The sequence below is a fragment of the Thamnophis sirtalis genome, unplaced genomic scaffold (assembly GCF_051295495.1).
Source record: "Thamnophis sirtalis isolate CommonGarterSnake01/CBP01778 unplaced genomic scaffold, rThaSir2_p1.2 scaffold_7, whole genome shotgun sequence".
Taxonomy (NCBI): domain Eukaryota; kingdom Metazoa; phylum Chordata; class Lepidosauria; order Squamata; family Natricidae; genus Thamnophis; species Thamnophis sirtalis.
The window spans coordinates 86,860,276-86,883,142 of record NW_028261387.1 but is presented as its reverse complement, the minus strand read 5'-3'; the positions used below and the strand labels follow the sequence as shown (position 1 = coordinate 86,883,142).

The following is a 22,867-nucleotide window of genomic DNA, read 5'->3' as shown; positions in this document are numbered from 1 at the left end:
AACGTCTGCATCGGGGATGGGTTCCTACCAGCGTTGGTACCGGTTCACTTCTGCACTTTGAAGATGTTTCACTTCTCATCCAAGACGCTTCTTGGATGTGAAGCAAAACGACTTCGAAGAAAAACCAGGAAGCCCAGTTTCCTCTTGAAAAATACCTTTGGGACAAAGCATGACCTGGATCAATGGTCTCCAACCTTGGCAACTTTAAGACCTGTGGACTTCAACTCCCAGAGTTCCACAGCCAGCAAAGCTGGCTGAGGAACTCTGAGAGCTGAAGTCCACAAGTCTTAAAGTTGCCAAGGTTGGAGACCACTGACTAGGATGACTGAGAATCTCCATACACCTCCAGTTCGACTGGAAGGAGGTGAGAAAGCAGAGTTTAGACTCCTTGCAATGCAAAAAGCAGGACAGGCCTGACCTCTCCCTGAATCTCTGAGGTATTGTCTGACTGCTCCCGTAAGGGAACATAATCAGACTGGCAAGATTCTTTTAACATAGGTGATTAACAATCAAATGTTCAGTTTAAAGAAAAGAAGGACTAAGAGTGATATGGTAGAAGTGGTCCAACATCTAAGGGGCTGCACAGAGAAAAGTGGGTCAACCTAGTCCCCAAACACCTGAAGGTGGGACAAGAAGCAATGGATGGAAACTAATCAAGGAGAGAAGCAACCTAGAATTAAAGAAAAATTTCCTGACAGTTAGAAAAATTAATCAGTGGAATAACTTTGCCTCCAGAAATTGTTGGTGCTCCATCACTGGAGGTTTTTAAGAAGAGACTGGACAACCATTTGTCTGAAATGATATAGAGATTGAGATTGAGATTTGTTTTATTTATATGCCGCCCTATTCCCAGGGGGACTCAGGGCGGCGAACAACTCAAGGGGGAAAGGGAACACAAAAGTACAATACAAGCATTTAAAATAGCCAACAGCCACACAGCCACACAGGTCGAGAGGGGAAGGGAACTCATCAACCCCAGGCCTGCCGACACAGCCAGGTTTTAATGGCTTTTTGGAAGGCCTGGAGAGAGTTTCCTGCTTGAGCAAGGGTTGGACTAGAAGACCTCCAAGGTCCTTTCCAACTCTGTTAAAACTTCTGGTTGCTTACACTGGACGGAGGTATAAAAGTTGCATAAAATTCTACAAGGGACCTTATACGGTTCAAGTCTTTAGCTTACCCAGTCCAAAACTAATCAAATTCTGTCCGTTTCACTTTAGTCAAAGGCCTTTTCCATCACTGGTATTTGACCCTCTGCGTGATTTCCCTAGGACTGAATCTGAGATTGAATTTGGTCATGCAAGAATGTTGTTGAGGCTCTGCCCTGTGGTTTTTCCTTAAAGCAAATAGTTCGATATATACATTGCTGCTCATACTGAAATCACATAATTGGTTGGATGACGGTTGAGCTCCCTAAATTTCAACAACCACTTTGTTCTGACCTGGGCGTCCTTAAAAAGCATGAAGCAGAGTCTTGGTCCTGGCAAAACCTCTTTTATTTACACAGCTGTGAATTCCTTTCATTCAGAGTCAGCAAGGCTTGGCAAACAGTCTTTCAGAGGAGTATTTATCAACACGAACCTTATCTCGCTTGGGGAGCTGCCAGATAATTAGTTTCCAAATGCAGGGCAAGGCAAACACTTGACACAGAGTCTCTTATAGTCACAAACAGAACTTTCCACTCTTGAAACGACCGAAGGAATGAATTGTTTCCTGTAAAAGCCCCCTCCCCATTCACTCCTCTTTTGTCTCCTATGGGAGGGGCCAATCACCTCCAAGGTGTGGCTTTACTCCCAAGTCGACTCTGCTTTCTTGGTTGCTCTTGTTTTCTGGCAGCTCCGCACATCCGCACACTGGGAACAGGCTCCAGCTGTTCTTCTGCCTCACTGCTGTCTAACTCCCTCTCTGCCTCCAATGCAGAGTCCTCATCTGAGCTTTCCTCAGCTCCCAGGACTGGCCCATGTTCCTCTCCAACCTCCCCACTGTCTGACTCTGCTTCCATCTCCACAGGCCACTGGCAGGCCACAACACATTTATGGGAAGACAGCAATTGAAAAGGCTCCTGTACTAAATGAACAAAATAACATTAAACAAATTAAAAGAATATATCCATCCATATCATCTCTGCAATGGTATTTTTTTTTAAAAAAACATGCTGTTTATTCTCAAATATCCTTTATTGAAGTGGCTGGTTGAAAGATCTCAGACTTAGTTGAAAAATATGATCTTTTCTCAGGAGATTACTCCATTAGTTATGTAGGAAGTTAGCACCCACCCTTCTCCTACAAAATGAAATATTTTAGGAAATATTAAAAATGCATATTTCCTCTAAAAAGAGAAGTAGAAACTCAAGAGAGGCAAAAACTCAGCAGCCCTCACCTTTGTGAATGGGTCATTAAGACCCGAGCCAGCCTATTCTACATAACAAAGGTGTACCCCCCTTCAGCTCCAAGGTGATGAGATTAAGGCATGGGCCTTATAACATGATAGTATTAATCCTTCACCCATCTCACCACATGGCACCTACATCAGCTAGCTCTCAAACAAGCCTGGGTGACAGAGTTAGCTAAGACCAGGGGTGGGTTCCTGCCAGTTCTAACCTCTTCTATAGAAGCGGTTCCACGAATCTAGAGTGCCGTTTAGAACCGGTTCCAGCTCCCCCACCCACCCCGTCTCCGCACATCATCAAGATGAAGAGCGAGAGGAGGAATTCTGGGAGTTGAAGTCCACAAGTCTTAAAGCTGTCAACTTTGAACACCCCTGGGGATGTTTTTTCTAAAGGGTTAGGGGTGCAAGGGTCTTGTCACTTGACAGCTTTAAGACTTGCATGCTTCAAATGCCAGAGTTTCTGAGCCAACATTTTGATTGCTAAGCAAGAGCGTTGTTAAATGAGTCCCACCATCTTTTACAAGTTGGCCACACCCACCCAGTCATGTACCTGCCAAGCCACTCCCACTCAGTCACATGGCTGGCAAGCCACTCCCATCCAGTCACAGGGCCAGCAAGCCACTCCCACAAAGCAGGCCACACCTACAGAAGAGGTTCTAAAAAAATTTGAAACCCACCACTGGCTAAGACTCCCAACCCCTGGGAGTCTGACTGGCAATGGGATATATTTCTCACACAGGAACAGGAAACAGAGAGATGGAGCCCAACTCAGGGCATAAAACTCAGACACTCTCATCATCTTGGTCCTTTTTCTGCTCAGGAACTCAAGCCATGTGATTCTGTCCACCATTAAACCATCTTTCCAAGCAGCCTCCATGTTTCCAATGTCTTTCCCCCCACTTGGAACTGAACCCAGAAGGACATTTCTTCCAACAGTTGATTTCACAAGTTATCATTTGGGAATCCTGTCATAGCAGAGGCAATCAGAGAGAGGCCCTTTGCACTACATTTTTTATTTGTTTAAAATGTAAGACATTTTATCTTCCAGCTGTTCTTAAAGGATCTTGGTGCCAATTTGCTGCTGTTTCTTAAAATGTATTTCCAAGAATGATTAATGCCACTATTAAATATGGCATTATTTTCTACTTATGCTGCTCAGTGGGAAAACACATCCTTTGCCAAGATACCCATTTGGGCCTTATCATTTTGAGTTGCAATATCTCCAAAAAAATAAAAGGCTACAAAGACTCCTGCAGCTGTACAGTGGAGTAGGCAATTTTCAGCAGTGTAGGAAGAACACTCTCATCTAAAGCAGCATCAAAGGGATCTCACAGAGATCAATAAAAAAAAATGAAGATAAATTCGAAATTGCCATGTTTATTACTGTGCAAGACTGTAGCTGTCTTCCAGAGAACAGAGAGGAGGAACTTGCAAAGTTCTCCATCAGATCTGGAGGTAAAGAAAATGGTTGAATGATTGTTCTGAGTTCTTTCAAGAGAAATGTCCTTTCAGATTTCAAGAACACTGTTTTAGGAGTGACTGTAAGCATTGTGATTGGAAAAAAAAATCTCCTTTCAAATATAAAGAGAGCTTAGGGACGTTTCAACCCACTGAAAAGTGGACAGTCACTTAAATATGAGACAGCAGTGTGTTGCCACAAAGAAGAGGGAGTCAAGCTATTCTCCAAAGCACCTGAGGGCAGGACAAGAAGCAATGGGTGGAAACTAATCAAGAAGAGAAGCAACCTTGTACTAAGGAAAAAATTCCTGACAGAACAATTAAGTCAGTGGAACATCTTGCCTCCAGAAGTTGTAAATGCTCCAACACTGGAAACTTTTAAGAAGAGATTGGATATCCATTTGTCTGAAGTGGTGTAGGGTTTCCTGCCTAAGCAGGGGGTTGGACTAGAAGACCTCCAAGGTCCCTTCCAACTCTTCTATTGTATTGTATTGTATTGTATTGTATTCTATTCTATTGTATTCTATTCTATTCTATTCTAATTGTGAATGCTGCAACTTGGAAGTTTTAAAGAAGAGATTGGACAACTATTTGTATGAAATGGTTTCCTGTAATGGTGGGTTTCAAAAAAATTTGGAACCTCTTCTGTAGGTGTGGCCTGCTTTCCGGGTCCACTGGTGGAACCTCTTCTAACCGGTTCGGTAGATTTGACAAACCGGTTCTACCGAATAGGTGCGAACTGGTAGGAACCCACCTCTGGATTGGCCCCAAGTTACCTAGCTGGCTTTCATGCCTAAGTTGGGACTAGAAACCATTGTTTCCTGGTGATTGGCCCAAAGTCACCCAGCTAGCTTTCATCCATAAGGCAGGACTAGAACTCACAATCTCCTGGTTTCTAGGCCATCATCTTAACCACTACAACTGACTACAATTGATGGATCTCTTCTCTCAAGAACTATTGTCTGATTAAGAACATAGATTTTCATGTGTAAACCCCATCCTCTCTAACAGGTTGCCCTTTGACTGCATAATGTCTTGCTCCTTCTTGAACTTTGGAACATTTATTAAAATATGCCAATTCCGTTAAGCCACAAGCTTTGAAACACATTTCTGTTCCACTGGTATAATGACAGAATAACAGAGTTAGAAGAGACCTTGGAGGTCTTCTAGTCCAACCCCCTGCTTAGGCAGGAAACCCTACACCTTAATGAAGAACTAAGTTTTAATTTTCAGTCCAGGGAGAATATTTATTCCTAATGAGAGTTTACAGTCGTTTGTTTGTTTTGGATTGTTGACATTTTTTTTCTTTTTTCCCCTCTATTGATTTGTTCTGTGTTTAATTTTGTTGATTTATAAAGGTAGGGAATTGCACACTGCACGTAATTGGCTTTGATTGGGGAAGCTTCTAAGCCTTGTAAATAAATACATAATGGCTGATTAAATAAATAAATGGAAGAACACCACATTCTGCCCATGTATGCATCTCCACAATCCTATTCTTGTTTTAAAGAAATTCCACAGACACCAAAATTAATTTAAAAATAAATAAATAAACCAAACAGACACAGGACATTTTATTCAAGGAAAATTGTGGGGTTCATTTTTAAAGGAGAGAAGCAACTTAGAACTAAGGAGGAATTTCCTGACAATGAGAACAATTAATCAGTGGAACAGAATTTGCCTCCAAAAGTTGTGAATGCCCCAACACTGGAAGTCTTTAAGAAGATGCTGGATAGCCATTTGTCTGAAACGGTATAGAGTTTCCTGCCTAGGCAGGGGGTTGGACTAGAAGACCTCCAAGGTCCCTTCCAACTCTGCTATTATATTGTAAACAGGTGAATTTAGGTAAATAGGTGAATTTAGGCTTGCACCCTCAATGGTGTTTTACTGTTATAATATAAGCCCCCCCAAATAAGCCCTAATCAAGACTCTGCCCACTCCAGGGTGCACGGGTTAAATTAAGCTAGGGTGGGTGTTCTGACCCTCTCCTCCGTCCAGTAACGAAAGCCGAGACAAGCGTAAAATGGAATGTCCTTTAATTAACAAGACCAGAATCTCGATGGCTGAAAGCCAAATAAACAAATAGAGAAGGACTTTGGCAGCAAGTCCGACAAACCTTGGCAGCAATGCAAACAAACTCTGGCAGCAATCCAGCCTGCCAAGTTTGTTTCTCTTTAGTCAAAGCGTTGACTTCTGCAAGAAGGGCATGGCATAAGCAGTCTCTTTTATAGTCTGGGAGAGGAGCTTAATGACCATCAGCTGAGCGTAATTACCTCCTGTAATTACATAGTTGTTCTTGACACCGAGTAGCCCTTCAACGGCGTGCATCCCGGAACAACTCACAGTTGGTTTCTGGATCGCTCTCCCTTGTCTCCTCCCCACTGATCCAAGGCTCAGGTGCCACCTGGTGGCCAACCAGTCTCTCTGTGCCCTACTCGGAGTCGGAACCCTGTCCAGAGTCCTCCACATCTTCCAGGGCCGACTCATAGGGCCCCTCGCTGTCAGAGTCTGGTGGCAGCTCCAACGGCTCCTGCCGGGCCACAACAGGTGGGGATGGGGAGATGGACAGTTGCAGCCAGGCTTTACCCACCCCAACACCTGCCTTGCTGGCCCATTTCTTCTACAGCATTGCTGGCTGCAGAAGAACTTCCTGAAGGCTTCTGACAGTGAAAAGGAGGCGGGGGGCGGGGGGGAGCGACGTGCACAAGTGAAGTGAGTCAGTGGATGACACCCCATGAAAATAAGATCTGGTGCCTTTTTTGGTGGCAAAAATATATAAGACAGGGTCCAGGAGTGGATTCCGGCTGCCATTACTACTGGTTCGGTGCCCGAAAAATTTTGCACGCGTGATCTACAAACGTACAGATTTGCATTTAAAATGATCTGCGCATGCGCAACACATTAAAAAGGAATAAAAATTACATTTTTCAATGAAGATTGTTCTGCGCATGTGCAGAACAACAAATCAAGATGGCACTGCCGAGGATAAAACCAGTATGGTCACCTGTCCGCCGGAGATACTACCTATTCAACCGGACCGGACCGAATAGGTAGGAACCCACCTCTGGACAGGGTCTTATTTTCAGGGAAACACGCTAGGAAAAGTTAAGTTTTGGTCTCATCTGTCTTTGGGGAAGTGACATGTAGGATGGCGATTGCAGAGATGCTATTAAACACACACATCCCTGCCTTCCCCCAGCCTATGCTTGCACAAGCTCTCTGCAAAACTAAGAGATATAAATTCAATATACACAGACAAACTACACAGTAACACAAAGGCATGCCTGCCAAGCTGGTGTGAAGTTCATAAATGGATACGGATCCTCATTCAGATAATGTGTAAAGTGAACAATCAATACCCAAGTTCATTAAAATTCTAAGGTTACTATTGATGCAATTAGTGTTTGGTTATCTATTTTGCTAACTGCACATAACCCCTTCTCCCCTTTTTTTGACATTTCGTATTGATAGATTTCCTGGCAGTATCTGGGAGATTTCCAATATGACCTTAAAAACTGCAGTTAGTATGGCATGCGGTGAGTGATAAGCACCATCAAAACCACATTTTTAAAAAAGGAGTCGGCCTGAAACACATTAGAAAAGTTTTTAAATGTCAAGTATTTTTAAAAGGCTAGAGTTTCCCATTGTTTTGTTCCAAATGCTGCCACTTGTTCAGCGTTGGCAGTGATGAAATCTCTTGTCAGAATAGTTACAGGGAGGAATTTTGGAGGCCTTCGCTTCTACCACTTATTTGCAAATCTTCTGAAGGCAAAGTTTCACAAACTGCTACTGAGATAAGAATAACACAGGTCCAGCCAAGGGTGGGACAACATTTATATGTGTTCGCCTTTAAATTATGTACCAAGCTAATTGATCATTTCTGAATGAATTCATGATTAGAAATACATTTTCTTTTTGTGTTCGCATTTTCTAGCCGAGTTTGCAACAAAGTTTTCCAATTAAATCAAAGGCATGCATTGTGGAAACTTGCACTCAAACTGCATGCAAATATGTTTTTTTTTGAAAATGTGAACATCATAGGAATTTAATCAAGGAGGTGCTGCTCATTCTTAGTTCCATAGGTAAGAGATGATCAGGCTAAGCCTGAGGGTGGGTAAGGATTTGTTGGATTTTCTACGAGCATTGGTTGGAATGCATTTGAGTATTTGAGTATTTATTAATACTTATAGGCCGCCCTTTTCCCTGAGGGGACTCAGGGCGGCTTACATAAAATGAGGGGGGGGGGTATACAGACAATAGACACAAACAATACATAGAAGTAAAATAGTAAGCAACATTCATTCATCATTCGGGTGGGGACAGTTATCTTTGTCCCCAGGCCTGACGGGCTAGCCAGGTCTTAAGGGCTGTGCGGAAGGTCTGGACGGTGGTGAGGGTATGAATCTCCATGGGGAGATCGTTCCAAAGGGTCGGAGCTACTACTGAAAAGGCTCTCCTCCGTGTAGTTGCCAGTCGGCACTGACTGGCAGATGGAACTCGGAGGAGGCCTAATCTATGTGATCTAATTGGTCGCAGGGAGGTAATTGGCAGGAGGCGGAATGTAGTACTACAGGCTAACTCCCTGCTCACTCCAGGAGTTCGATCCTGACTGGCTCAAGGTTGACTCAGCCTTCCATCCTTCTACGGTCAGTAAAATGAGGACCCAGATTGTTGAGGGCAATAGGCTGACTCTGTAAATCACTTAGAAAGGGCGGTAAAGCACCATGGAAGTGGTATATAAGTGTCAGCCTCTATGTCACTTTGCTTGCTATCAGCTGCCATAGTAACGGGGAGGGAGGGGGTTTCGGTATTTGGGAGGGGAATCGTGCTGGAGGAGATACCTCGGGACGAGGAAGGAGTTTTGTTCTCACCATCTTCTACGCATGCTGAATGGTCCTATTTAGGTCTGGTCAAGGTCAACTGTCTCTGCACACCAGATGGATGAAGCCAGGGACGTGCAGTCAGGGGAGGCAGGAGAGGCAGAGCCTCACCACTGTCATTATCAAAAGAAAAAAAATGTAAAAGGAAAAAGGTAAGAGCTGAGGTCAGGCTGAGCTAGTTGCTATCAGAGTCACCATGGATGACTCTGCTTAGTGCTTAACTGTTTAAAAAAGCCTCTAAAAAAGTGCCCTCTACAGGAGGAGGCAGGAGAATGACGTACCTCATCTAGTCTGACTTTATGATCACTTGAGCAGAGTTAAGCAAGAGTTAAAAGCCTAAAAATTCCTGACATAGATAAGCCACATCGTTCTCCTGCCTCCTCCTGTAGAGGGTGCTTTTTTAGAGGCTTTTTTAAACAGTTAAGCAGAGTCATCCATGGTGACTTGGGCAGCAACTAGCCCAGCCTGACCTCAGCCTTTTTCCTTTTACATTTTTTTTCTTTTCATGATGGCAGGCAAGAGCAGAGTTGAAATCCTCTCTGAAACAGCTGGAAAAGGTACGTGTGGGTCCGAGGGAGGGGGAGGAATTCAAACCTCATCCTCCTGGTGCAACTTTGTGTGTGTGTGTGTTTGAGAGAGGGGGAGGGAGGGACAGAGGGAGGAAGGAGGGGATGGGAGAAGAAAAAGAAAAAGAAAGAAGGAAACTTATTTAGCAAAGGAGAAAAACAAATGCTGTCGCTTTAAATCGGAACTGAGCATGTCTGGCTGTGGAATTCTGGGAAGTCCATAAGTCTAAAAAAAAATTGCTGCCTCACCAGCCATAAACCTCACCGCACGTCACTGGATGAAGCCATCTGAAGATGCACCCCACATGACACTCTTGGGGGTTGGAGATTGGACATTCTCCTTGGGGTTGTTGGGGGAAGGGATTTGGGTGAACCTTTGATATGTACAATTTCACTCCTTTAGTTTCAGATCTTGCTTTACTTTCGCTGTTTTCACTTCATATCCAGGAAAAGTACCTTTTCTCTAAAACAATGGAGTTGGGGATTTCCCTTCTTGGATTTTGAAGGCGGCACACCTGACAATAAGTCTAAGAGCTATTGCTACTGGGGCTTTTGTTTCTATAAGCCACCCGGAGTCACCATGAGTGAGTTGGAAGGCCATGTTCATCTTCCAAACAAACAAACAAACAATTTCATAAAGGGTGGATGAAGATACTCATTAAGGCTGTGGAGGCTTCAAAAATATTTTAGAAGATATATTTCAGTACCAACAAAAGTGCGAATGTGTAGCTTGAGGATGAACTGTGGACTCTTTAGTGCTGTCTAGGCTGGCATTGAACTGGAACCTAGTTGGATAATGAAAAATTTGTAAGGAAACAACCGAGCTCAGAGGGCACCAAGGACTCTACAGATATATTTTGTGTTGCTCATAAATATAGAACCTTTCTGCTCTTCATTAAAGGAGCCTGACTTCTTTTTAGGTGTCCACCTGAGACTCAAAGTAAAGCTGTAGTTGCTTTAAACTTTTGACTCTTTAAAACAGCTGCATTTCCTCTCCCGGAAAGTCGGAATATAGTTTTTTTTTAAAAAGGGCAAGATGACAGTCACAATTGCGCAACTGAAACTTGGTTTAATGAAGAATAGAGAACAGTGATGTCTTTTCCCCGTGAGTCCCAAAGTACTTTTTCCAAATGACATAGAACCTTAAAATTTTTAGGAGGGAGGGAGGGAGAGAGGGAGAGGGAGAGAGACCGAGAGAGAGACACAGACACAGACACAGACACAGACACACACACACAGAAAGAGAGACAGACAGACAGACAGACAGACAGACAGACAGACAGACAGACAGACAGACGGAGACACATAGAGAATGATTGTTAGACTGGTAGTATGTTTGTGAAAATGAGCAATAATGTGTACAAATGAGACACATACATCTTGTAGGAAATGTGCCTCTCATTGGCACCTTCTCTAAAGTAAATGTTGTATTTTGCAAAAAAAATGAGTGAACAGCTTGTGTGGTTTATTTAAATAAGTTTATATCTTCCCTTCCAGAGAAAACAAGCTTCCAGGTCTGAGATCTGAGGTGGGTGGAGGGGAGAGAACTATTTTTTGTCTAAATAGATCAAATGAAATAAGGGAAGCTAGAGGAGCAAAATTTCTGGAATTCCTTCCACCACCACCAACTCTTTTCAACAGTGCCCAGAGGAGATATCTGCAGTTTCTTCTATGTAAAAAATAATAATAATAGCCCCATGCTGAAGCTCTGCATGTTCATGTATGTGGTTCTACTTTCTTGTGTTGCAAGTCTGTTTGTAATGTTTCGACATTAGAAAATGAAGAAGTTAAAGTACTCTAGGATTTCAGAATTCAAGCAAAGAAGCACTCGACACATACTGTAACACCCCAGATTTAACAGCTGCTGGTAAGAAAGACAAAAAAATAAATAAATCTGGGGAACCTGGAAACAACAGAAGAGAAAGAAGTGGAGAAAATCGCAAACACGCAAAGACCTGCAAATAGAAAGTAGAAAGACCGTGGCAAAAGAAAGCAAAGATAGTACCGATAGTGATTGCGTGCAACTCCAAAATCTGGAGCACCCAAGAGTCGTGATGGCACAGTGGTTAGAAGACGGTATTGCAGGCTAACTGTGCTCACGGTGTCAGGAGTTTGATTCCCTCAATCCTGACTGGCTCGCGGTTGATTCAGCCTTCCATTCTTCCAAGATCGGTAAAATGAGGTCCCAACAGGTTGACTCCGTGAGCCACTTAGAGAGGGCTGTAAAGCTCGGTGAAGCAGTATATAAGTCTAAATGCTAGTGCAATTGACAACATCACCACCAGTCAATTGCAAAAGGCAGCTTCACTTGGTAGAGCTTACATCTTGCAACACTACCTTTAATATCACAAACCACAACAACATCTGCCTATCTGTGGGCTGCCACAGAGAAGAGGGGGGTCAAGCTATTTTCCAAGGCACCTGAAAGCCAGAGAAAGAATAATGGATGGAAACTGATCAAAGAGAGATTCATCCTTGAAGTAGATTCCTCTAGGGAGAGTATTTTACAGATACAGAAACAAAACTGAATCCTGTACCATGACAAAACAGAAATAGGACGTCCACAACTAATAGCAAAAGTTAATCTCAGCAATCTGCCATCATATGGAGATTACAGGTAGTCCTTGAGTTACAACAGTTCACTTAGTGACTGTTCGAAGTTACAACGGCACTGGAAAAAATGACCTATGACCATTTTTCACACCATATCCTCATGGTCAAGTGACCAAAGTGCAGGCATTTGGCAACGGACTCACATTAATGACGAATGCGGTGTCCCCGGGTCATGTGATCACCTTTTGGGATCTTCTGACAAGCAAAGTCAATGGGGAAGCCAGATTCACTTAACAACAGTGTTACTTAATCTCTCCCCTGGTATACCCGACAAAGCTAGGAGAGCCCGTGGCTTAGAGGTAAGCAGTTTGAATCCCAGAAGGGTATGGCTAGCTGACGAGAGCTAAATAGATTGAAATAGATCTATACTAGTTCTCCCTTTATTTCTTTGTCGGTTATTGCAAATTTAACACAAAAATCGTTTGGTGAGAAAGCGACTTCCTGCGAAGGTTCTTGGATTGGGGCTGAAAGGCGAAAGCGGAAGCAGTATGCACTGTCCCATATTTAGGTAGACTAGGTTACCCCGATTAAAAAATCCTCTCTAACGAATATTTACCACATCCAGAACTTTGTGGTTCCTGTAGTTTTGACTTTCTGAATCTTGCAGTGCAGTTTTTCACAGCCACAAATGGATTCCATGGGAAATGTGCTCACAAAACTGTATCCAGTGGCGAAAATAACTTAGCCCGGTGCATTATATTAAGAAATATGGCTTGCAAAATGCATCTATTAGGGGGGAGAAAAGGAGCACAGATGAGGAGACGTGCTCTGGAAATTATGCCTGGATTTTCAGGTGGTACAGGTTTGTTTTTTGCTGCTGTTCTTAATCTCACACTGAAACACAGATGGGAGAAAATAAGTTTGGAAAAATGAGAGACCGAATAAGGCTGCGATTGATCAAAAGATTCTTCATTTCTCTGTCTATTACTCTCTCTCATAAACTTGGCACATAACCAATGGTGGTATTCAACCGGTTCGGACTGTGTCGAGCGAACCGGTTCTGGCGACCTACGGGTGGGCCTGCCCCACCGCTCCACCTCTTTGCTGTCCTATTTAGCCACATTTTCTAAGCCACGTCAGAAGTGGGTTCCTACTGGTTCGGCCCAGTTGGGCCGAATAGGTAGTAACTCGGCCGCCCACGCAGCCGAACTGGTTGTATTGTCAGCGACGCCATCTTGATTTTTGTTTCTGCGCATGCTCAGAACAATCTCCATTTCAGAAATATTCCTTTTTTCCTTTTTTCTAACGTTCTGCGCATTTTTACTACATTTTTAGTGTAAATGTGTACGTGTGCAAAAAGATTTTTTTGCATCGAACAGGCAATTATTTATTTATTTGTTTGTTTGTTTGTTTGTTTGTTTGTTTGTTTGTATGCTGCCCACTCCCGGAGGACTCCGGGCAGCTCACAAAAGACAAGGGAAAGGGAGGAACAAGACAAAGACAACATATTAAAAACAAAACCAACATTCACAATTTACGTGGAGGTAGATGCTTCTCAGCTCCCCCCAGCCTGCTGGAGCAGCCAGGACTTGGTGGCTTTGCGGAAGGCCGGGAGGGTAGTAAGGATCCAGATCTCAACAGGGAGCTCGTTCCAGAGGGCCGGAGCTGCAAGAAAGAAGGGTCTCCCCCCGGGGAGTCGCCAGCCGACATTGGCTGGCAGATGGAATCCGGAGGAGACCCAACCTGTGCGATCTAATTGGTCTGAGAGAGGTAATCGGCAGGAGGCGGTCTCTCAGGTACCCAGGTCCGATGCCATGTAGGGCTTTATAGGTAGCGACCAGTAGAAACCCACCCCTGAGCCACGTGCATGCACGCAAGTCACGTGCATGAGCCACGTGCATGCATGCAAGCTGCACATGCTCACGAAGCGAGTCTGCATGCTCACAGATTTGGTGCATGCTGAACGGTTGGTAAAATTATGTGAAATCCACCTCTGCACAAAATCAATTTCACTTAGGAGTGGATGGAGACTGTATCCCAAAGGACACAGCTATTAAAAAAACAACAAGAATTACCTATTTGTATATGCATGTATGATTGCGGTATTCTTCTTTCCTCGTGATTAAGTTGATAAATGCACATTTTCTCAAATGAATTGAGAGATAAATCCTTACAAAATAAAACTCTATTTTTTTTAAAAAAAGGAGCTATCCTTGCCTGTTTTTCTTCTTCTTCCAGGAATACAATATTATTCATCTAATTTTTAAAAATGCTGATGGGAGCCGGAATTCTCAAATACAAAGTCCTCAGATTACAACAATTCATTTAGTGACCATTCAAAATTACAACAGCACTGGAAAAAACCCGACTCTATAACCGTTTTTCACGCTTACAACCACTGCAGCATCCCCATGGTCTCATGATCAAAAGTCAGTCTCTTGTCAGCTGACTCATGTTTATGGCGGCTGCAGTGACCCTGGGGCGTGTTTCCCCTTTTTGCGACCTTCTGACAGGCAAAGTTAACGGAGTAGCCAGAATCACCTAATAACTTTGTTACTACCTTAACAATTGCACTGATTCACGTAAGAACTTTTGCAAGGGAGGTCGTAAAACAGGGCAAAATTCACTTAACAAGTGTCTCGCTCAGCATCATAAATGTTGAACTCCACTGTGGTCGTAAGTCGAGGACCATCTGTAATTTATTATAAGATAAGGTTTTCTCCTCCCTTTTTTTTTTCCAGACAAGGCTCACTGCGAAAATAGTTCTAAAATAAAACTTTTATCTGAAGTGTTTACTATTATTCTAGAATATCATTCCATTTCTTGGGGGTAATTCAACACTCGGGTGGTAAATCTGTGTCTTGATTTGCATTTTCTAATTGAATTGCTATCAGGTTTCTTGCAAGACTGAGCAACTGAAAAAGGGGGGAAAGTCAACCTTGAAATGCTCAGTTTCAAAACAACATTTGGATGACGTTTGGTGGGTTGGGAAAGGGATTATTCTATGGGGCTGTGAAGTATGAAAAAAAATAAGTTGTTGATCATTGAACATTTATTCAATGCCAAGTCAGTGCCAGCATTGAGAATGGCACTGCGAGGCAAACAATACACTATATTATCTTCTAGTTTAAATTTTCCATTAGTTGCCTTCACCCAATGTTCTAATCTAGGCTAAATTGGGAGAGGAGAGTTTGGCGGTTCAGTATTCTCATTTATTTCATTTTTATTTATTTGTCCAATTTATTTGCTGCCCACCAGTGATGGGATTCAAATAATTTAACAACCGGTTCTCTCTGCCCTAATGCTTTCTTCCAACAACCAGTTCACCAAACTGCTTAGAAACTTAACAACCGGTTCTCCTGGAGTGGTGCAAACTGGCTGAATCCCACCACAGCTGCCCACCATGCAGCTCCATTTGAATGTGCTATTATGGGAACCCATCCATGTTATATGAACCAGCTTTTATTATCTTAATAATAAGCTCAGGCTTCACACGTTGTGTGTGGTGGAATCTCAGCTAGAATGGAGAGAGGTGTTAAGAGGGGCTTAGAGTTTAGAGCTGTGTTGGTGAACCGATGGCTCTCTCGGTGGGCAGGCGAGCCGTTGCCCCAGATCAACTCCACCACGCATGCACACGTACCTCCTGCTGCCCGGCTGGTTTTTGGTTCTCTGTTGCGCATGCACGAGAGGTGGGGCACATGCGGGATATGCACGTGGATGTGCAGGGGGCGGGGTTCGCACGGGCATGCGTGTGGGTTGCACACATACATGGGGCGCATTGGGAGGGCCATATGCACTGTATGCATGGGGAGCTGGGCGCATGTGGGAGGTCAATCGCATATGAGCCAAGGTGGCGCAGTGGTTAAATGTAGCACTGCAGGCTACTTCAGCTGACTGTAGTTCTACAGTTCGGCTGTTCAAATCTCACCGGCTCAGGGTTGACTCAGCCTTCCATCCTTCCGAGGTGGGTAAAATGAGAACTCGGATTGTTGTTGGGGGCAATATGCTGACTCTGTAAACCGCTTAGAGAGGGCTGAAAGCTCTATGAAGTGGTATATAAGTCTAACTGCTATTGCTATTGCTATATGTGCAGGGGAGCGGGGTGTATGTGTGGGGGGAAACATGGGTGTATTGCATTGTGGGTGCAGCACACAGTGATGAAAAGGTTAGCTATCACTGGTTTAGAGTGTTTGAACTGCAGAAAGTGACACGGGCCTGATCTCCCCCCCCCAATCCTCGAAACCTTATCTGACCTTTCCTAAGAGAACCCCCCCCTTAGAACCGAAGAAGCTTCTTGGATAAGAAGAGAAATATTTTCAAAGAAAACCAAAAAAAAATCAAGAAAACTTAGCTGCTTTTTGGAAAAATATGACCTGATTGGTTGAGAATCTTCATAGACACTTTTCCTAAGCAAATAGCAATAGCACTAAGACTTACGTATTGCTTCATCGTGCTTTTACAGTCTTCTCTAAGCTGTTTAGAGTTAGCATATTACCCCCAACAATCTGGGTTTTCATTAACTTAAGTATTAACTTTCATTTTGGGAAGAAACAAATAATCTGGGTCCTCATTTTACCCACCTCGGAAGGATGTAAGGCTGAGTCAACCTTGAGCTGGTGAGAATCGAACTGCTGGCAATGAAGAGTGTGTTAGCCTGCAATACTGCGTTCTGGTGAGATTCTTGTAATATAGGCGCGTAGCAATAAAGCGTTCTGCTCGAGACGATTCATGAGCGGCTCTGGCTGCTTTCGCCTGGCATTATGTGTGAACGCAACACGTATGTTGTGTATGTTCAAGAGAAAGGCCGTCCAGCAAGACTGCCTAGGACAATCAGGGCAAAGGAGAATGGGTTTGGAAGATTAGGTGTGGTGAAACAAAGCCAGGAGAGAAGCAGCAGCCATCGGCATCACAGAATCACCGAAGTGGAAGAGACCGTTTATATCATTTAGTCCAACCCTGCAGAAATCCAGATTAAATCATCCATGACTGATGAGTGTCCCTTTGGAAGATCCAGAAGGCAAATCAGACAGCCTGACTAAGAATTAACCAGGGCATCGGAGCTAAAACAAACCAAGGTCAAAGAATAGATAATATATCTGCAAAATGCTACTGTTTGAGAAAGATTCTGTAGAGAGAGAGACACTCTTTCTAGCTCTCCCTGCTCTCTTTCTCTCTCTTCCTCTCTTTCCCTCCCTCTGTTCTGACCGAGGCTTCCCAAGAGCATGAAGCAAACTCCTGGTCCCGACAAAAACCCCTTTTATTAATTTACTGTGAATTCTGCTCATTCATATCCAACCAAGTCTTTCAAGGGAGGATTTACAGTCACAAACCTTACCTGGCTTGGAGAAATGCCAGGCCGATATCTGCAAAACTTGGCAAGGAGTCTGGGAGAGTCACGAACCAATTAAGTGAACTAATTGTCTCCTGCAAACTCCACTCCCCTTTTGCTCCTTTTTTATTTCCTCTGGGAGGGGCCATTCATTGTCCACCTGTGGCCTTACTCCATAGTTGACCCTTGTTCTTTAGCTGTTCCCTTCATCTGGCAACTCTGCGCATGCGCACACTGGGAACAGGCTCCAGCTGTTCATCTGCCTCACTGAAGGCAGCTGATAACTGACATATGGCTCTGACCCCCTCTCTGCCTCCAACACAAAGCCCTCATCATAGCCTTCCCCAGACTCCAGGACTGGCCCATGTTCCTCCCCAACCTTTTCACTGTACCAATCTGCTGCCAGCTCTGCTGGCAGGCCACAACACCCTCTCTGTGTGTGGGAGTGTCTGTGTCTGTGTCAGTGGTCATGCCAATTGGGAAGGATGGAGTAGGGGTTTCTGAGGAAGGCTAATAAAGAATTGGCTATTACAGTTAAGACTTGACAACCACTTGGAAGGGACCTTAGACCAATCAGGGGAACTGAGATTCTACTCCACCTGGCTGAAGAATTCTGGGAAATGAAGTCCACAACTCATAAAAAGGACATGGTTCCCCACCCTTGCTTTAAAGTAGAGGCGTCAAACATATGGCCCGCGGGCCAGATATGTCACACTCTGGCCACGCCCACCCCTGTTTTAGCAGACTTGCCCTGGAGTTCTGTTTACTATGGGTATGTTACAATGGTGGGTTTCAAAAATTGTTCGAACCTACTCTGTGGGTGTGGCCTCTTTTGTGGGAGTAGCTTGCCGCCCATGTGACCGGATATGAAGATGCCGATGACACTTATCAGAACCACCTTAAATTACCTCACACACAGCACTGGCATTCATAAGAATATGATGTAAACTTGTTTTTTAAAAGGCATCTTTGGTTTGCGTTAAAACAACTTCAACACACGAAATGTTCTGATTGTACCACAAACGCAGCAGTCATCCTTACCTTTCACAGAGGCACTGAGTTTTATAAATATGAGCATGATAGTGTAGAATAATCATATCCAAGGACCAGTGGTGGGTTTCAAAAATTTTTGGAACCTCTTCTGTAGGTGTGGCCTGCTTTCTGGGTCCACTGGTAGAACCTCTTCTAACCGGTTTGGTAGATTTGACGAACCGGTTCTACCGAATAGGTGCGAATTGGTAGGAACCCACCTCTGGTATGTTACTTGGAACCCTGGCAGTATTTTTATCTCATCTTTATTTTTTCTGAATCTCCATCATCCCGTCTCCAGTAAAAGCATAGGGCCATGATACGATACGAGGGCAGCATCTGTGCTTTCACGGATACCCAGGAACGAAAAGCTACAGTCGTAGTATTCTCATTGGAATACATTATCCCCGAATGAGGTTGTCATTTAATGGAGACGCGCTGGCATAAAACAATTCACTCCTACACTTTGATTGGAAATAATTTATCATCAAGTCAGCTCCTGGAACTATCCTTTGCACTCTGCCAGACGAGGGAGGTTTCCTTAAGCTTCGTTCCATTGCTATCTACCCACTCTTGAGCAAGTGGCAAGATGATACTGACATAAAAGAAGATGCTACCACTGGCCGTCTCTCTTTTGCTTCAAGAGTATCTATTCTGGCTTGCTGCCAGAGGTTGTTATCTGGATTTCACGCATGTGGAGTATGACCAGAATTGGAACCAGAATTTCTGTTGCTAAACAAGGCAACAGTGATAGCACTTACTGCAGAGGTGGGTTCCTACCAGTTCGCACCTATTCGGTAGAACCGGTTCGTCAAATCTACCGAACCGGTTAGAAGAGGTTCCACCAGTGGACCCGGAAAGCAGGCCACACCTACAGAAGAGGTTCCAAAATTGTTTGAAACCCACCACTGGTCCTTGGATATGATTATTCTACACTATCATGCTCATATTTATAAAACTCAGTGCCTCTGTGAAAGGTAAGGATAACTACTGCGTTTGTGGTACAATCAGAACATTGCGTGTGTTGAAGTTGTTTTAACGCAAACCAAAGATGCCTTTTAAAGAACAAGTTTACATCCTATTCTTATGCATGCCAGTGCTGTGTGTGAGGAAATTTAAGGTGGTTCTGATAAGTGTCGTCGGCATGTTCATATCCAGTCACATGGGTGGCAAGCCACTCCCATCTGGTCACATGGGTGGCAAGCCACTCCCACAAAGGAGGCCACACCCACAGAGTGGGTTCGAACAATTTTTGAAAACCACCACTGACTTACTGGTAGGCTTATATACCACTTCACAGTGTTTTATAGCCCTCTCTAAGCAGTTTATGTAATAAAAAGGCAAAACAATAGAAGACCAACAGGAACAAAAGAGAACTTTGATTATGAAGGCTTTGTCTACAGGTAGTCCTTGAGTTAATCACCATTCATTTCATGGCCATTCAGAGTAACAATGGCATTAAAAAGGGTCTTTGGACTTACAACCATCGTACCATCCCCATAGTCATGTGATCAAAATTAGGCCGATTGGCAACTGGCATGTGTTTAAGATACTTTGTGTCCCTTAGGTTGTGATTTTTCACCCACCAGTAACCTGGCCAATATTTCCCATCTTTCTACAACCTGATGCTCCCAAGTCATTACCGTATCTTTTGCCTGCTCCAAGGGCGCGTGCCCCTGTTGGGTGGGGTAGAGAGTTCTGTCGTTCCTCACCTTGAAGTCCAAGTTGGCACTTTCGTACGGCGTTCCTTTGTTCTCAGAGCAGCCGCTAACTTTCACTGGAAAGGAAGGGAGAAGAGATAAGGATTAATCAAGCTGTTGTTATTAGCCTCATTAGCCTTATCAGTATGCTTATTAAGTGATCAGTTGGCAAAATCCTGAACGGAGGATCATAAGCAGGAAGGGAGGGGGGGTGGAAAACTAGATCGGTCCCTCCTGTGAGAACTTACAACCTACATTTTGACATTAGAGGAGAGAAAAGGATGGCAGATGGATATCAGCTCTGTATTTGCTTTCCACTGGATATGAGAATTTAATCATAAGCTATTTTTCACACATTCCAGCACAGAACTAGACTAGCTCGGAGAAGGTCACCAGACACGAGTCCCATCCCGTAGGTTCTCAGGTCCTAAATATTTTTGCATTTTATTTTTGCACTCAGCAAACTGTTGATATGGAGCGGAACTCTTCTTTATAAGGCAGTCCCCAACATACAACAGTTTAGTGACTGCGTTCAAAGTTACAACAGCATTGAAAAAAGTGGCATGACCGTTTTTCACACTTTCACACGGCCATTGCATAGCCGTGATCAAAATTCAGATGAATAAAGTAACAGAGTTGGAAGGGAACTTGGAGGTCTTCTAGTCCACCCCTCTCCTTAAGCAGGAAACCCTACATCACTTCAGATAAATGGTTATCCAACATCTTCTTAAAAACTCCCAGTGTTGGAGCATTCACAACTTCTGGAGGCAAGTTGTTCCACTGATTATTTGTTCTAACTGTCAGGAAATTTCTCATTAGTTCTAGCTTGTTTCTCTCTTTGATTAGTTTCCAACCACTGCTTCTTGTTCTACCCTCGGGTGCTTTGGATAATAGTTTGACTCCTTATTCTTTGTGGCAACCCCTGAGATATTAGAAGACTGCTATCATGTGTCCCCTAGTCCTTCTTTTCATTAGACATACCCAGTTCCTGCAACCGTTTTAGCCTTTATATGTTTTAGCCTACCAAGATGCTTGGTAACTGACTCGTATTTATGATGGTTGCAGTGTCCCGGGGTCATGTGATCACCTTTTGTAACCTTCAGACAAGCAAAATCAACGGGGAAGCCAGATCCACTTAATAACCGTGCAACGGACTTAACAACTTCAGTGATTCACTTAATAACTGTGGCAAGAAAAGCTGTAAAATGGGACAAACTCACTTCCCAACTGTCTCACTTAGCAACAAAAATCTGGGGCTCAATTGTGGTCATAGGTCGAGGACTAACTGTGTTTGACTAATCTCAAATACAAATGCCTCTTTGCAGGGCAAATTCTGCTGTTTTGGATTTGCAATCACAGACTTCTTCAAATCTCATTACAAAATGGATGAATGGGGAAACATTCGAAAAAAGGAGCTCGCAGTAATACCCAAGTCCTTCCTATCCTGCTCAGTTCTACTGTGTGTAAAGAGATTGTTTAGATAGCAATAGCAATAGCAGTTAGACTTATATACCGCTTCATAGGGCTTTCAGCCTTCTCTAAGCGGTTTACAGAGTCAGCATATTGCCCCCAACAACAATCCAGGTCCTCATTTTACCCACCTCGGAAGGATGGAAGGCTGAGTCAACCCTGAGCCGGTGAGATTTGAACCGCCGAACTGCAGAACTGCAGTCAGCTGAAGTAGCCTGCAGTGCTGCATTTAACCACTGCGCCACCTCGGATTGAGATTGTTGTTATAATTAGAGCAGGGTGTGATATATTTTACATACTGATTAGATTTTATGAAACAAATTTATACAGCTGTCCAACTCACACGCAGCTTACAACATTAAAACATCACTCTTTTAAAAACTTTAATCCCCTCACCTGTCCTAGCTCTAGTGAACAAACATTTATTACACAATTTTACTGTATATGATTAACCAACCTGCACACAAACAACACAGTAACCAGCGGTGGGTTTCACATTTTGTTACCACTGGTTCACCATGCGTGCCCCCACTCACTTCACTCATGTGCCCGGCCTTCTGCGCATGCACTTTGCACCTTCCATGCATGAACCCGGCCTCAAAAACATGCCTAAATAGGGAAGCATAGAGCCAGAGTTGTGGGGCAGACCCACCAATGATTTCTGCTACCGGTTCGGGTCAGCTGGTCCGAACTGGCTGAATACCACCTCTAATGGTAACGAAAGAGAGTACCTGTCTCTTACTCGTGGTCTAACCATAGGAAAAATATATCTGTCTGTGTGTGGAGTCCTTGATGCTCTCTGATTTGCTTTTCTCTCAGCAAATCCACTACCTTCTAGCCTGATTATGTTATCTAGTTAGGTAATTAAAGGTCTCTGAGAAAACAACCAAGCTCAGAGAGAACCCAGAACCCCACGGTTTAACCCCAAGCTAGAAATAGTCTCTTCTATTGATGAAGATGCCTATTTTGACCTGCCAGCTGCCAGCTCTGCTGATTCAGACAAGGAGAAGGTTGGGACGGAACATGGGCCAGTCCTGGAGTCTGGAGAAGACTCAGACGAGGGCTCTGTGTTGGAGGCAGAGATGGGGCCAGAGCCGTCTGACAGTTTTCAGCTGCCTTCAGACTCAGACATCAGTGAGGCAGACGAACAGCTGGAGCCTATTCCCAGTGTGCGCATGCACAGAGTTGCCAGACAAAGGGAACAGCTAAGGAACAAGGGTTGACTGGGGAGTAAAGCCATAAGTGGACAGTGAATGGGCCCTCCCATAGGGAATATAAGAGGAGCGAAAGGGGAGGGGTGTTTGCAGGAGACCATTAGTTCATTCTTGCATTCTTGCCAAGTATTGCGGCATCTGAAAGACATCGGCCTGGCCACTCTCCAAGCCTGATAAAGGACAGTAATTGTGAACTATCTTGAAAGACTGTGGGAGAGGAAAGACTTTGCTGGAGAGGAATTCACTGTAAATGAAATAAAAAGGGTTTATCAGGACGAGGACT

The 22,867-nt window shown here is 43.9% G+C and overlaps 1 protein-coding gene across 2 annotated transcripts in view; it reads right to left on the bottom strand.

Annotated features, from left to right (window-relative positions):
- Positions 1-22,867, bottom strand: part of CDH4 (cadherin 4) — a 1,112,351-nt gene that overhangs the window by 365,809 nt on the left and 723,675 nt on the right. For both annotated transcript variants that reach the window (XM_087720535.1, XM_087720536.1), the window contains exon 3: positions 19,913-19,977. In XM_087720535.1, the coding sequence (XP_087576661.1) occupies positions 19,913-19,977 (65 nt within the window). The remainder of the gene's footprint in view (positions 1-19,912; positions 19,978-22,867) is intronic.